Source organism: Nomascus leucogenys, chromosome 5, assembly GCF_006542625.1.
Source record: "Nomascus leucogenys isolate Asia chromosome 5, Asia_NLE_v1, whole genome shotgun sequence".
NCBI classification, from domain to species: Eukaryota; Metazoa; Chordata; class Mammalia; order Primates; family Hylobatidae; genus Nomascus; species Nomascus leucogenys.
The window spans coordinates 49739595-49754622 of record NC_044385.1 but is presented as its reverse complement, the minus strand read 5'-3'; the positions used below and the strand labels follow the sequence as shown (position 1 = coordinate 49754622).

Here is a 15028-nt window from a genome sequence, read left to right as displayed (position 1 = left end):
AGATAAACAAAGCAGCTGGAGAAGCTTGAACTGGGTGGAGCCCACTGCAGTTCAGCAAGGCCTACTGCCTCTGTAGTCTCCACCTCTGCAGGCAGGGCATAGCTGAACAAAGGGCAGCAGACAACTTCTGCAGACTTAAACATCCCTATCTGACAGCTCTGAAGAGAGCAGTGGTTCTCCCAGCACAGTGTTTGAGCTCTGAGAATGGACAGACTGCCTCCTCAAGTGGGTCCTTGATCTCCACGTAGCCTAACTTGGGGACACCTCCCAGTAGGGTCCGACTAACACCTCATACAGGAGGGTGCCCCTTGGGGACGAAGCCTCCAAAGGAAGGATCAGGTAGCAATATTTGCTGTTCTGCAATATTTGCTGTTCTGCAGCCTCCACTGGTGATACCCAGGCAAACAAGATCTGGAGTGGACCTCCAGCAAACTCCAACAGACCTGCAGCCGAGGGACCTGACTGTTAGAAGGAAAGCTAACAAACAGAAAGGAATAGCATCAACATCAACAAAAAGGACATCCACACCAAAACCCCATCTGTAGACCACCAACATCAAAGATCAAAGGTAGATAAAACCACAAAGATAAGGAGAAACCAGAGCAGGAAAGCTGAAAATTCCAAAAACCCGAGCACCTCTTCTCCTCCAAAGGATCACAGTTCCTCACCAGCAATGGAACAAAGCTGGATGGAGAATGACTTTGATGAGCTGACAGAAGTAGGCTTCAGAAGGTCAGTAATAACAAACTTCTCCAAGCTAAAGAACGATGTTCGAACCCATCGCAAGGAAGCTAAAACCTTGAAAAAAGATTAGACGAATGGCTACCTAGAATAAATAGTGTAGAGTAGACCTTAAATGACCTGATGGAGCTGAAAACCATGGCACAAGAACTATGTGACACATGCACAAGCTTCAATAGCCAATTCGATCAAGTGGAAGAAAGGGTATCAGTGATTGAAGATTAAATTAATAAAATAAAGTGAGAGGAGAAGTTTAGAGAAAAAAGAGTAAAAAGAAATGAACAAAGCCTCCAAGAAATATGGGACTATGTGAAAAGACCAAATCTACATTTGATTGGTGTACCTGAAACTGATGGGGAGAATGGAACCAAGTTGGAAAACACTCTGCAGGATATTATCCAGGAGAACTTCCCCAACCTAGTGAGGCAGGCCAACATTCAAATTCAGGAAATACAGAGAACTCCACAAAGCAACCCCAAGACACATGATTGTCAGATTCACCAAGGTTGAAATGAAGGAAAAAATACTAAGGGTAGCCAGAGAGAAAGACTGAGTTACCCACAAAGGGAAGCCCATCAGACTAACAGCTGATCTCTCGGCAGAAACTCTACAAGCCAGAAGAGAGTGGAGGCCAATATTCAACATTCTTAAAGAAAAGAATTTTCAACCCAGAAGATCATATCCAGCCAAACTAAGCTTCATAAGCAAAGGAGAAATAAAATCCTTTACAGACAAGCAAACCCTGAGAGATTTTGTCACCACCAGGCCTGCCTTACAGGAGCTCCTGAAGGAAGCACTAAACATGGAAAGGAACAACTGCTACCAGCAACTGCAAAAACATACCAAATTGTAAAGACTGTCAATGCTAGGAAGAAACTGCATCAACTAACGGACAAAATAACCAGCTAACATCATAATGACAGGATCAAATTCACACATAACAATATTAACCTTAAATGTAAATGGGCAAAATGCCCCAATTAAAAGACACAGACTGGCAAATCAGATAAAGAGTCAAGACCCATCAGTGTGCTATATTCAGGAGACCCATCTCACATGCAGAGACATACATAGGCTCAAAATAAAGGGATGGAGGAAGATCTACCAAGCAAATGGAAAGCAAAAAAAAAAAAGCAGGGTTGCAATCCTAGTCTCTGATAAAACAGACTTTAAACCAACAAAGATCAAAAGAGACAAAGAAGGCCATTACATAATGGTAAAGGGATCAATTCAATAAGAAGAGCTAACTATTCTAAATATATATGCACCCAATACAGGAGCACCCAGATTCATAAAGCAAGTCCTTAGAGACCTTAAAAGAGACTTAGACTCCAACCCAGTAATCATACGAGAGGTTAATAACCCACTGTCAATATTAGACAGATCAACGAGACAGAAGGTTAACAAGGGTATTCAGGACTTGAACTCAGCTCTGCACCAATAGACATCTACAGAACTCTCCACCCCAAATCAACAGAATATACATTCTTCTCAGCACCACATCACACTTATTCCAAAATTGACCACACAGTTGGAAGTAAAGCACTCCTCAGCAAATGTAAAGAACAGAAATCACAACAATCTGTCCCTTAGACCACAGTGAAATCAAATTAGAACTCAGGATTAAGAAACTCACTCAGAACCACACAACTACATGGAAACTGAACAACCTGTTCCTGAATGACTACTAGGTACATAACGAAATGAAGGTAGAAATAAAGATGTTCTTTGAAACCAATGAGAACAAAGACACAACGTACCAGAATCTTTGGGACACATTTAAAGCAGTGTGTGGAGGGAAATTTATAACACTAAATGCCCACAAGAGGAATCAGGAAAGATCTAAAATCGACACCCTAACATCACAATTAAAAGAACTAAAGAAGCAAGACCAAACAAATTCAAAAGCTAGCAGAAGGCAAGAAATAACTAAGATCATAGATGGGCATGGTGGTGGGCGCCTGTAGTCCCAGCTACTCTGGAGGCTGAGGCAGTAGAATGGTGTGAACCCGGCAGGCGGAGCTCACGGTGAGCCCAGATCAAACCACTGCACTCCAGCCTGGGTGACAGGGCAAGACTCCCTCTCAAAAAATAAATAAATAAATAAATAAATAAATAAATAAATAAATAACTAAGACGAGAGCAGAACTGAAGGAGATAGAGACACAAAAAAAAACCTTCAAAAAATCAATGAATCCAGGAGCTGATTTTTTGAAAAGATCAACAAAATTGATAGACCACTAGCAAGACCAATAAAGAAGGAAAGAGAGAAGAATCAAATAGACACAATAAAAAGTGATAAAGGGGATATCACCACCGATCCCACAGAAATACAAACTACCATCTGAGAATACTATAAACACCTCTATCCAAATAAACTAGAAAATCTAGAAGAAATGGATAGATTCCTGGACACATACACCCTCCCAAGACTAAACCAGGAAGAAGTGGAATCTCTGAATAGACCAACAACAGGCTCTGAAATTGACGCAATAATTAATAGCCTACCAACCAAAAAAAGTCCAGGACCAGATGGATTCACAGCCAGATTCTACCAGAGCTACAAAGAGGAGCTGGTACCATTCCTTCTGAAACTATTCCAATCAATAGAAAAAGAGGGAATCCTCCCTAACTCATTTTATGAGGCCAGCATCATCCTGATACCAAAGCCTGGCAGAGACACAACAAAAAAAGAGAATTTTAGACCAATATCCCTGACGAACATCAATGTGAAAATCCTCAATAAAATACTGGCAAACTGAATCCAGCAGCACATCAAAAAGTTTATCCAGCACGATCAAGTTGGCTTCATCCCTGGGATGCAAGGCTGGCTCAACATATGCAAATCAATAAACATAATCCATCATATAAACAGAACCAATGACAAAAACCACATGATTATTTCCATAGATGCACAAAAGGCCTTCAACAAAATTCAACAGCCCTTCATGCTAAGAACTCCCAATAAACTAGGTACTGATGGAATGTATCTCAAAATAATAAGAGCTATTTATGACAAACCCACAGCCAATATCATACTGAATGGGCAGAAACTGGAAGCATTCCCTTTGAAAACTGGCACAACACAGGGATGCCCTCTCTCACCACTCCTATTCAACATAGTGTTACAAGTTCTGGCCAGGGCAATCAGGGAAGAGAAAGAAATAAAAGGTATTTAATTAGGAAAAGAGGAAGTCAAATTGTCCCTGTTTGCAGATGACATGACTGCATATTTAGAAAACCCCATCATCTCAGCCCAAATCTCCTTAAGATGATAAGCAACTGCAGCAAAGTCTCAGGATACAAAATCAATGTGCAAAAATCACAAGCATTCTTATACACCAATAACAGACAAACAGAGAGCTAAATCATGAGTCAACTCCCATTCACAATCGCTACAAAGAGAATAAAATACCTAGGAATCCAACTTACAAGGGATGTGAAGGACCTCTTCAAGGAGAACTACAAAACACTGCTCAACAAAATAAAAGAGGACACAAACAAATGGAAGAACATTCCATCCTCATGGATAGGAAGAATCAATATCATGAAAATGGCCATACTGCCCAAAGTAATTTATAGATTCAATGCCATCCCCATCAAGCTACCAATAACTTTCTTCACAGAATTGGAAAAAAACTACTTTAAAGTTCATGTGGAACCAAAAAGAGCCCATATTGCCAAGACAATCCTAAGCAAAAAGAACAAAGCTGGAGGCATCACGCTACCTGACTTCTAACTATACTACAAGGCTACAGTAACCAAAACAGCATGATAATGGTACCAAAACAGATATATAGGCTAATGGAACAGAACAGAGGCCTTAGAAATAACACCACACATCTACAACCATCTGATCTTTGACAGACCTGACAAAAACAAGAAATGGGGAAAGGATTCTCTATTTAATAAATGGTGCTGGGAAAACTGGCTAGCCATATTGGAAAGCTGAAACTGAACCCCTTCCTTACACCTTATACAAAAATTAATTCAAGATGGATTAAGGACTTAAATATGAGACCTAAAACCATAAAAACCCTAGAAGAAAACCTAGGCAATACCATTCAGGACATAGGCATGGGCAAGGACTTCATGACTAAAACACCAAAAGCAATGGCAACAAAAGCCAAAATAGACAAATGAGATCTAATTAAACTAAAGAGCTTCTGCACAGCAAAAGAAACTACCATCAGAGTGAACAGGCAACCTACAGAATGGGAGAAAATTTTTGCAATCTACCCATATGACAAAGGGCTAATATCCAGAATCTACGAATAACTTAAACAAATTTACAAGAAAAAAACAACCCCATCAAAAAGTGGGCGAAGGATATGAGCAGACACTTCTCAAACAAAGACATTTATGCAGCCAACAGACACATGAAAAAATGCTCATCATCACTGGCCATCAGAGAAATGCAAATCAAAACCACGATGAGATACCATCTCACACCAGTTAGAATGGCGATCATTAAAAAGTCAGGAAACAACAGATTCTGGAGAGGATGTGGAGAAATAGGAACACTTCTACACTGTTGGTGGGACTGTAAACTAGCTCAACCATTGTGGAAGACAGTGTGGTGATTCCTCAAGGATCTGGAACTAGAAATACCATTTGACCCAGCCATCCAATTATTGGGTATATACCCAAAGGATTATAAATCATGCTACTGTAAAGACACATGCACACATATGTTTATCACGGCACTATTCACAATAGCAAAGACTTGGAACTGACCCAAATGTCCATCAATGATAGACTGGATTAAGAAAATGTGGCACATATACACCATGGAATACTACACAGCCATAAAAAAGGATGAGTTCATGTCCTTTGCCAGGGACATGGATGCAGCTGGAAACCATCATTCTGAGGAAACTATCACAAGGCAGAAAACCAAACACCACATGTTCTCACTGATAGTTGGGAACTGAACAATGAGAACACTTGGATACAGGGCGGGGAACATCACACCCCGGGACCTGTCATGGGATGGGGGACAGGGGGAGGGACAGCATTAGGAGAAATACCTAATGTAAATGACGAGTTAATGGATGCAGCAAACCAACATGGCACATGTATACCTACGTAATAAGCCTGCATATTGTGCACATGTACCCCAGAACTTAAAGTATAATAAAAAGAAGTTAAAAATTAAAAAAATGAAAAATAAAATTAAAATAAAGACCAGGCAGTATCAAAGGCAGATAATGACAAGTTGGGTGCATGAAGCCTAATGAGATACCTTGTCAAGGCTTCCTAGCCTCTTACTTGCCCCAGCAAAAAGAAGAATGCCAAATTTTCCTAACTACAAAGATTATCAAAATAATAATAATTTTAAGTATATTTATTAACATGTAAAAATGTTCATGATTATATAAAGTGAAGAAAAGGCAACATAATCATATTTAATGTATACACTATTCCTAGATGTGTCTGAATTTCATAAACATTAACATTTGAAAAAATGAATTTCTTAGCGTTTAAGAAATAGGATATCTACAAAGAAACAAGTTAAATGCACACACCAAAAAAACTGTAAAATGCCATTTGGTTGTTGTGATTACAGGTAATTGTTATTTTCTTCTTTTCACTTCCTGTATCTTCTTTGCCTATAACAGTATGTATTGCTCTAATAACAAAATTGTTTAAAAACGCCTTCATGTACATGAAGCACTCCTAGCTCCTCAAAAAAGTGATTTGACACTTTTAATCTCAAGCAAGCTGAAACAGAGCTTTTCCAGCCTGCTTTTGCACATGGGAAAGTATAAAGCTCAAAGGAGTTAGGTCACTTACCCAGTGTCATACATCGTGGTGTGTAAGCCCAGCCAAGACAGGCGTCTGGGGGTCCTGAAGTTCCTCTCCATGATAGCACACTAGTTTTGTGCCATTGCCTCAGCCCATGCACCCCCTAAAAGTGAGGCTCAGCTAACCCCTTGCCCTTACCTCTGCCAGGCGGGAGTGCTTGTGGACATTCTCGCCTTTTTGCACGCTTGGAGCCAGCTGCTGCAGGACACCCCTGCTGCTTGTCAGTGCTCTTGTCAGCCGAGCAAACTTCCCCCAGCCTGAAGCAAGTGGAAGAGTGAAAAGACAGGGTCAACCACATCCCAAATGTGCACAGACATTCACATTACAAGTTATACTGTCAGAAACAGACACCCCCAATGCCCTCCTAAGCTCCCATGAGTCACTCTGCATCCCTGCAAGCAAGACCTACTGCTCAGAAAAGCACCTTGTGTTTCACAATTTGCTTTTCCCCTGCACTTTCACTTCATCCTAATCATAGTTTGTGAAATTGGTAGAGCACGTTTTAGTACCATTTTACAAATTGAGAGACTAAGACACAGAGTGCCTGGACAATGAGAAAGAGTCTAGAACATCTCTCCACTCTGGCCCAAGCCTTCTTCAGAAGATAATATCGGGTAATTGAGATGTTTCTCTGACTTGGTCACTTGGCTCAGGCTGTTCCCAATCCCCAGGCTATCTGATCTTGCAGAAACAGCTGGTTCTGCATTTTAAATGGACAAGCTAGTCAAATGGCCATTCTAGGCATTACCTTCTCCAAGGCTAGAGGAATAAGAAATGATTTCTACCCCTGGGTAGGTGGGGGAAAAGCAGTGGTAAATTTTAGTCTGCTTTAGGGTGGGAGAAAGATGGTTGGTGACAGATCTTTACTGAGAATTGAAGATGTCTGAGTGATCTTGACACCTTTTAAAGGCCCCCAAAGACAATTGTCCATTTCAACACTCAACAACCCATCTGTATCAAGGTTATGACCATGGCAGTTGCCCCATGAGACCCTTGAAGTCCTGTCAGTATTCTCATGACCAGGCTTGGGTTTTAGGAGCTCCAAAAACCCAGATGTGGGGTATACAGCAAATAAACAGAGCACGCAACTATTTTTACATTACAGCTAAAAGCAGGACTAGGTGATTTTATTTTTTTATATCCTTTAGAGTTTAGAAGCATTCAGCACCTTCCAGTAGAAATCTCATCTGCCAAATTTTACCCTGGAGCAACTTTCCAAGATAGACTTGTAGAATCCAGAGGACAATGGAGTTAAACAGAAAAATGTCCATATTTTATTTTTCTACACAACCTATGAGAATAATAAACTGGATAAATTTTTGTCAATATAATAAGAATAGCAAATCAGCTCTTTTTTATCTCATTCCAGAAGTGCCAGGCTTTAATAAAAAGCCAGTAGTGCTTTCATCCACCCTAATGCCACAAAGCAGAAATGTGGAACTGCTGGGGTTGGCTTGTAAAGATACACATAGTGGTTTGACCGTGTGTGGGGGGGTGTCCCATTAATGTTAACAGGAGGGGACAGCATGGACTCTGGGGTCTTGGACATCTCCCCCAATGTCAATGAATGTGCTATGGGAACTATGAACTAAGATTTTTTAAAAGTTACTTTCAGAGGCAGGCTCTACTTCAGCTTAAAATAAAGCTGAAACTGGATTCCAAAAAGCTTTTCGAGAAGAGCAGAGAGTTTATTCTTCAGTCAGTTGTGTATGTAAACATCAGCAAGGGCTCTGCACCCACCCTACCACCACCACCAGCGTGATCTATATACTGTGAGAACAATGATGAGAGGGAGCTGGCAGGGCAGGTGCCCCAAACCCCTTGGTTCATCACCTAATATAACATAAAAGAATAAAAAGGAATATCCCTGGACCTCTGGGCATTTCCCTAGACTCAGGATAGCCCCTCACTCTCTGGCCTAGCCCCGATTCTCTTCGCAAGAGTGGGCTCTTAAAAGAATGGGCTCTCAGCTGTCTGAGCAAGGGCATGGGAAGGTGAGTGGGTGTTGAAAAGGAAATGGATGAACAGTGTGAAATTTGCATTATACTTCTACCCAGCATGGGCAGGAAGGAAGGAGATAAGTTTTCTCCCAAGTTCCCAAACCCATATTTTCCTCCTTGCTCTATAGATACTTTATAATGGCAATCGTGCCTCACCAGATGAAAAAATAGATTCATTCACTCATGTGTTAATTTTATAAACATAACTACTATGTACCAGGCATGGTACTAGATACTAGAGTTACTAACAAGAATAAGACACAGATTCTGGCCTCAGAGAGCACACACTCTAGCAGGGAAGACTGACAATTAAGAAATCATGACATAGTGAGCTAAGTTCTATGACAGGCGTGAGTACAGAATGCTGTGGCCAAGACTGTCAAAAGGAGGCATATCTAATCCAGGCTGGGGAGTAAAAGCAGGTTTCCTGGAGGAGATGGCACTAGAGCAAAGTTTTGAACAATGAGTAAGAATTAGGTAGACTTAAGGAAAGAAAAATATCCCGCACAGAAGGAACAGCACCTACAAAGGCAGAAAATTATAAAACAGGGTAATATGCCAGTGAAGAACAAGACATTCTGAATGGCTGGATAAAGGGCCATGACTTATAAGTGGGAAGGGGATGCCAGGTGTGTCCTGAGATGATGCTAAAGAGGTTGGTAGGGGCCAAACCAAGAAGAACCTGGACAGTAAAAACCTAGAAGGTAAGTTAAGAAATTTGAACTTCATCCTGAAACCCACTGAGAGCCACTGAAGGACTTTACATTTGGTGAGGAGGGAGATACACATGCCAATTTGCATTTTAAATGAACAGAACAACAAAGTGGATAGTGGGCTGGAAAAAAAAAGACTGACAGATAGAAGATACGTCAGAACAACAGGCAAGAGACCATGTAGGCCTGGACCAATGCTGTGGCCCGGGCCAGGGGTCAAGGGGAGACTTGAGGGCAGCTACAGAGTCAGGACTCTGAAAAAAATAGCTACAGAGGAAAAGAAGAAGCAACCTAGGAGGCTCCTGAGTTTCTGGTTTGGGTGACGACTGGGGTGACAGCTATTCAATGAGATTAAAGACATAGGAAGAACAAACCAGTTTGGTGGAAGATAATACGTACAATTTGGACCAACAATGTCCCTTGTAGCAGACCCATCAGAAGAATCACTCCTGGAGAAAGTGAAACTCCTATTGTCCAAAAGGCCAAATGGGAGGGGACAACCCAAACTGAACTTAGCTCAAAATGGTCTTGCTCAGGGGAAACCAGATAGTCATTTTCCGCGTGATTCATCGTCATCCTTCAAGGAAGGATACTGGCCTACCCCAGCAGACTTACCTGCTCCGTGTATTGAACCCCCACTTGCTTTAGGCAGGCATATATTAGATCATTGACTGTGCTTTACTGTTTTATTTGCTTACCTGTCTATCCCTTCTCCCAAATAGACTCAGAGGCTCTATCGCAGGTGTTTCCTTGTGTCCAGCACCTAGCATGAGGCCAGGCACCCAACAGGTGAATACAATAGGTATATTGGACAAATAAAGAACAAATTTTTTTTTCTCTCATCACCCTACTTCTGTCTGGGTTTCCAATAGATATAGAGTCCCAAAGAATAGGCAGCCCATTTCACAAACACTCTTCAGTTTCAGGGGATATTTCTGTGCCTCTCTTTTGCCAGGCATTTTTCTGCACCCACTCTCCAATTATATCCCACTTGGAAGTTCAACACTGAATTGAGCTCAAATGAAGAAACCCCTGGCCCAGGATTCTTCCAGTTCTATCACAAATGTCACCAGCAAGTTAGGCATAACAGGGCTGTGGATGCCATGAGAAAATTGAAACCATACCATGATCAGGAAAATGAGAGGGGAAGTAGGCAAGAGCAGAAGAGGAAGAGTATAGAGAGAAAAAAGACAAAGGAGGGGAACACAGTACACAATCTAGCAATCAGCCAAAAGGTATTTACTGGGTCTTTTCTCCATTCTCAGGAATAGAGAAATGGCTTTTCCCCTGTCTTGACCCCACAATGCCTAGTGGGTGTCAACTTAGCTGAGCCACCGATGAGCCTGAATCTTTCTTTTTCAGGCCAGAAGAGATGGTGCTGGGATGAGTTAGAATTCCAACTCCTCTGAGAATAAGTCCAGGGGTACCAAAAAGGACAGAGGCCAGCCTTGTCCTGAGATACAGGGTCAGAAATTCAGAGGAGCTGATAGCATAATCCAAACATCCAGCAAAGAATAGTGGACACAGATTACAGCATGGAGAGTCAGTGAGGACCACTGCCTAAGCGTCCTCAAGTCTCCTCCCACAATCTTTTCCTTACCAATGTATAAAGAACCAAAAATCTAGAATAGCTTCCTCAAGTAGCAGTCACTAAATCATCACTTTCCCGTCAACCTAAGGGCAGAGACATAAAATATTAACATTGAAGAGGGCTGGGGCCTGCGACTTGTGTCTATTACTATTTCTCCCATGTCCAACGTGAAGATACATGGAGGAGGGTCAACAGTTACGACAGTTTGCCGGAGCCTTCATCCTTCAATATTCTACATCTCTGGCTCTTAGAAACCTACTCCGAAGTTTTGCATTCCTTTTGTTGTCTGTATTTGGCTCAAGTTTAACTCTGAATTTAGAAGTAAACATGTGAATCTTTGAAAATGAATTTGCTCCTTTAATATGAGATTAGTTGGTGGGATAATAGAGAAAACAAGAGGATTGACTCATCCTTTGGTGAGCAATGTAAAGAGAGAAAATTCTGAGCTTTACACTCTAATTCTATACTCATTTGCCCAACCCTGCTGGCTCAGAAGACAGAATGCAACAGAAACATATCCCACAGCCTACTCCCAATTATCTATAACAAAAGAAAAAGCAAGAGAAGGAACAAATGAAATCACTGGAGCATCACAGATTCTCATTTTAGGCAGGAATTCCTACCTACTCCCTCATTCAGCCTTTACACGCGTGTGCGCACACACACACACACACACACCCCAGAGCTGTTAGCAAACGGCAAACCTAACTTGACTTTCATTCCCTTCTCCCTGCCATCCGTGGGCACTATTTGTCAGAAAGTAAGAGAATTACTGTCAAAAGACAGAGCGGAAAGTGAAGATGAGGAAGTCAGAGGCCTAGCTAGCTCATAAAAAGGATGGTGAGAACTGGTACACCAAATGACAGAGGGGGCTCTGGAAGCATTTGCAGGACCTATCCCCTGTGCCTGAGGCTCTGGGTAGAAGAGAAGTACTTTGTGTCAGATCCTGAAATAGGCTACTGTCAATTATCCCATGTGTTGGACCCTTTGTGGGTGATTTGTGGGAAAACTAGGGGCACAAACTGGCTTCTTGCATCACTATCAGGATGCACCCACCCCAGCCCCAAGTCCCCAAATTAGGTACTACATGATCTGAGAAAACAAAGTAATTTTAAAGACAATTTGAACACAACTGATTTAAAAGGCTAATATGGTGGTGGGAAAACATCCCATGGGACAATGTCAAAGCACAATTATCTGGGAATTTTCTGGGATTTTAGATTATCCACATTTCCATTCCATCTCCAAAGTGAATTCTAAACAAGCCTAAGTCAGCAAGACTCTTAATGGTGACTGAGGTGCTGTACTGAAAACCCAGCTGGTCTCCTGGAAACAAGCTGCTGAGAGTACATCCAAGAAGAAATGTCAAGCCAGGAGAACAATCCAGCCACATGGCAGCATAGTTTCTAGGCTCTAGATTTGATCCCTGTAGCCAAAACTGCAGCTTATAGACTTAAAATAACAAGGCCTAGAGAATTATCATGTGCTTCCATCATAAACACACTAATATAAAGTTTGACTTGTCCTAAGCCAACCACCAAACCACAGTGGGCCAGGGGCGTGATGACATGGCAAGTGGGGAGGTCTGAACATATCTGCCATGGCATTTGAAATGGATAGACTTATAAAGCCATGTCTTTCAGGAGCATTAAGCGTGGTCTACTAGTGGGATTCCTACATCAAGGACTAACGTGTGTGTGTGTGTGTGTGTGTCAAATTTTTATGAATCAAGCCACAAGTTACTCCTATTTATTTCACTGACAAAAACAATATCTGGTCCCCTCAGCCAAGAAGAAACAGAGTAAATGTGTGTGTATGTCCTCATGAGTGTCTGTAAGTATGTATGTGTGTGTACCAAAACTCTTATCAGCAAAGAAATGCATCACTGAGGCAGGTTAAATGAAGTGGAGCATTTTATTCCTGGAAAATAAACCTAAGTAAGTCTCACTACATCACTCTGATTTATCCCTCTTCAGGTTTCATGAGCATCAAATGCAGGCACCTACATGCCAGGTACGGAGCATTCTGTTAGGTATGCTTTTCCTACTAAATAATACCAGCACATCACCTACGAATGTTCCAGTGGTAATAAAAACAAAACATTTTGATTCAACCAAATCACAGATCTTAAGTTTTTAAGAGAAAAATTCCAAAAATAAGTGTCAAAATATTCAATTGCCTTCAAAATATTACTTATGAGTTTATTAGATTAAAAAAGCAACTGGCCTTTCTATATGGTAACAAGATGGTACTTAACCATGAGTGAACCCACTGCTACGAAATAGCTACTGCACTGAGAAATCTTCAAATTAGAAACTAGAAATCGGGCAATCATGAACTGTAAGAAAAGGGAGACTTCAGGTGGCTGAAACACTGGTTGAGAGACTTTGCATCTGCTGCAGTCTTAAAACCAAAAGGCAGGCTGAAATTGATTTATTGAGCTATCAGACAGTTTTAAAAAATAGGGTGTGCTGGTATTAGCAGTACCATGCTCTGAACTCCATAAATGTGAGTGTCTAAATGTGCCAGGATTTTAAATACCCTCAGAGGACACAGCCCTTGAGAGAGCATCTACATAATGCTTTTTATTTCTTAACAACAAAAATTTTGTCACATCAAAAATAACATGTCTCAGTTTAACTCTCCCCTGGACTCCACTCTCATCTCTTTGCTACATCTCAGAAAACCACAAGGAGTGGAGGTCTCCAGCAGAGCTGAAAAATCAACCACAGAGCCAGGTAGCACTGCAACATGAAAAAGCTCCTAGCCTCTTGGTTATCTTGAGTGTAATCTATGAACGAGGCATGTGAAAGAGGTGCTATGTCACCCCCTAATCCCAAACCTCTGGGACTAACATGCCATCTTTTTTATATCCTGATGAGCTGGACCTCTTAGGGGATACAGTTGTTCCAGAAATCCTGAGCCATCTCCTTTCCTGGGTCCCCCATGTTATGCAAACAATACATGCATATGATATGGCTGAGGTGAGTGCTAAAATCTGTGATCACACAACTGTTTCAATGACCCATATAGAAATGTTACTCAGGACCCTGGCTTCATTAATGTCATGTTCCAAATGAATTAACCAGTCACAGACTTAATCAACCACAGATGCAAAGACGTGCTAAAGTCTGCTTTAACAATCTTGAAGTGCTAGAATTCAGTCAAATCTAAGAAAGTTTATATATAAAGCAGATGAATGTAGCCATAGACCATCTCATTGGTATGACTGACATTTGTTATGTGAAAACTTGAAAAGATTCTGATGATACTAGTTGCCAAACTATCTTCTTCTGCCTAACTAATATCAGAAAGGGTTAATTATTAAAGGTACGAAATTGATTCAAATGCTTTCCTAAACAAAGTGTTTTTTTCTCTCCTTCTCTTACCCCGATACACTCCAGAATAACACAGTGCTTTGCTCCATACAAATTAAAGTTAGAATCTTGAGGTTTCTAAAGTGATTGCCTTGACAACCTTAAATGCTCTGTAACGAGAGCCACAATAAAGACAAAAAAGGCATAAATGTATTTGTACAAGTCAGAATTACAAACCTTTACATGAGTCATCCTCAATTGGCTGTTTGAAAGCTGTTATGTCACTGAAAGTGCAAAGAAATAAAACCACTTTATCCTGTTCATTTCGAATTGGAGCAATTTTCACAAAGAACCACACAGGTGTCCCTGAAAGGAATATCAAAAGGTTGGTCAGTAATTTGCATTCTCATTTGAAGGGCTATGGAAGCAAAGACTTGGGAATGAATAGGTACAAATATTAATTCATTTTTTAAATAGTCTTATTCCTTCAAGTGCTGGGTTATCACACCATAAATTTTTTTTCTTGCTGGAATAAAAACTTTCACAGTGACTATTCAGTGAGGGGTTTCTCCCGTTCAACTAAGTTTCTAAGCGCAGATCTCTTAAAGTGTAAAACAGTTAGGAAATAGGTTGAAAACCCCACCTGATCTTATGGAAGAAACTTAGGTACAAAGACCTAGAGACTTACCTTAGACCACATAATGGACAGTAAAGAGTAGGGGCCAAGACAGGCCCTGCCAACCATGGCCAGCAGACCATGCCAACTCAAATTTCAAACCTCATCCATTGCTAAAGGATCCCAGGGTCAAAATCCAGTTTAGGAATCCACCAATTTGACTCACATGACCAATCACACGT

The 15028-nt window shown here is 41.1% G+C and overlaps 1 protein-coding gene across 2 annotated transcripts in view; it reads right to left on the bottom strand.

Moving 5' to 3' along the window:
* KCNH1 (potassium voltage-gated channel subfamily H member 1) overlaps positions 1 to 15028 on the bottom strand; it is a 465858-nt gene that overhangs the window by 407385 nt on the left and 43445 nt on the right. For both annotated transcript variants that reach the window (XM_003273031.4, XM_003273030.4), the window contains exons 4-5: positions 14408 to 14536; positions 6688 to 6806 (exon numbers count right to left, since the gene is read on the bottom strand). In XM_003273031.4, the coding sequence (XP_003273079.1) occupies positions 6688 to 6806; positions 14408 to 14536 (248 nt within the window). The remainder of the gene's footprint in view (positions 1 to 6687; positions 6807 to 14407; positions 14537 to 15028) is intronic.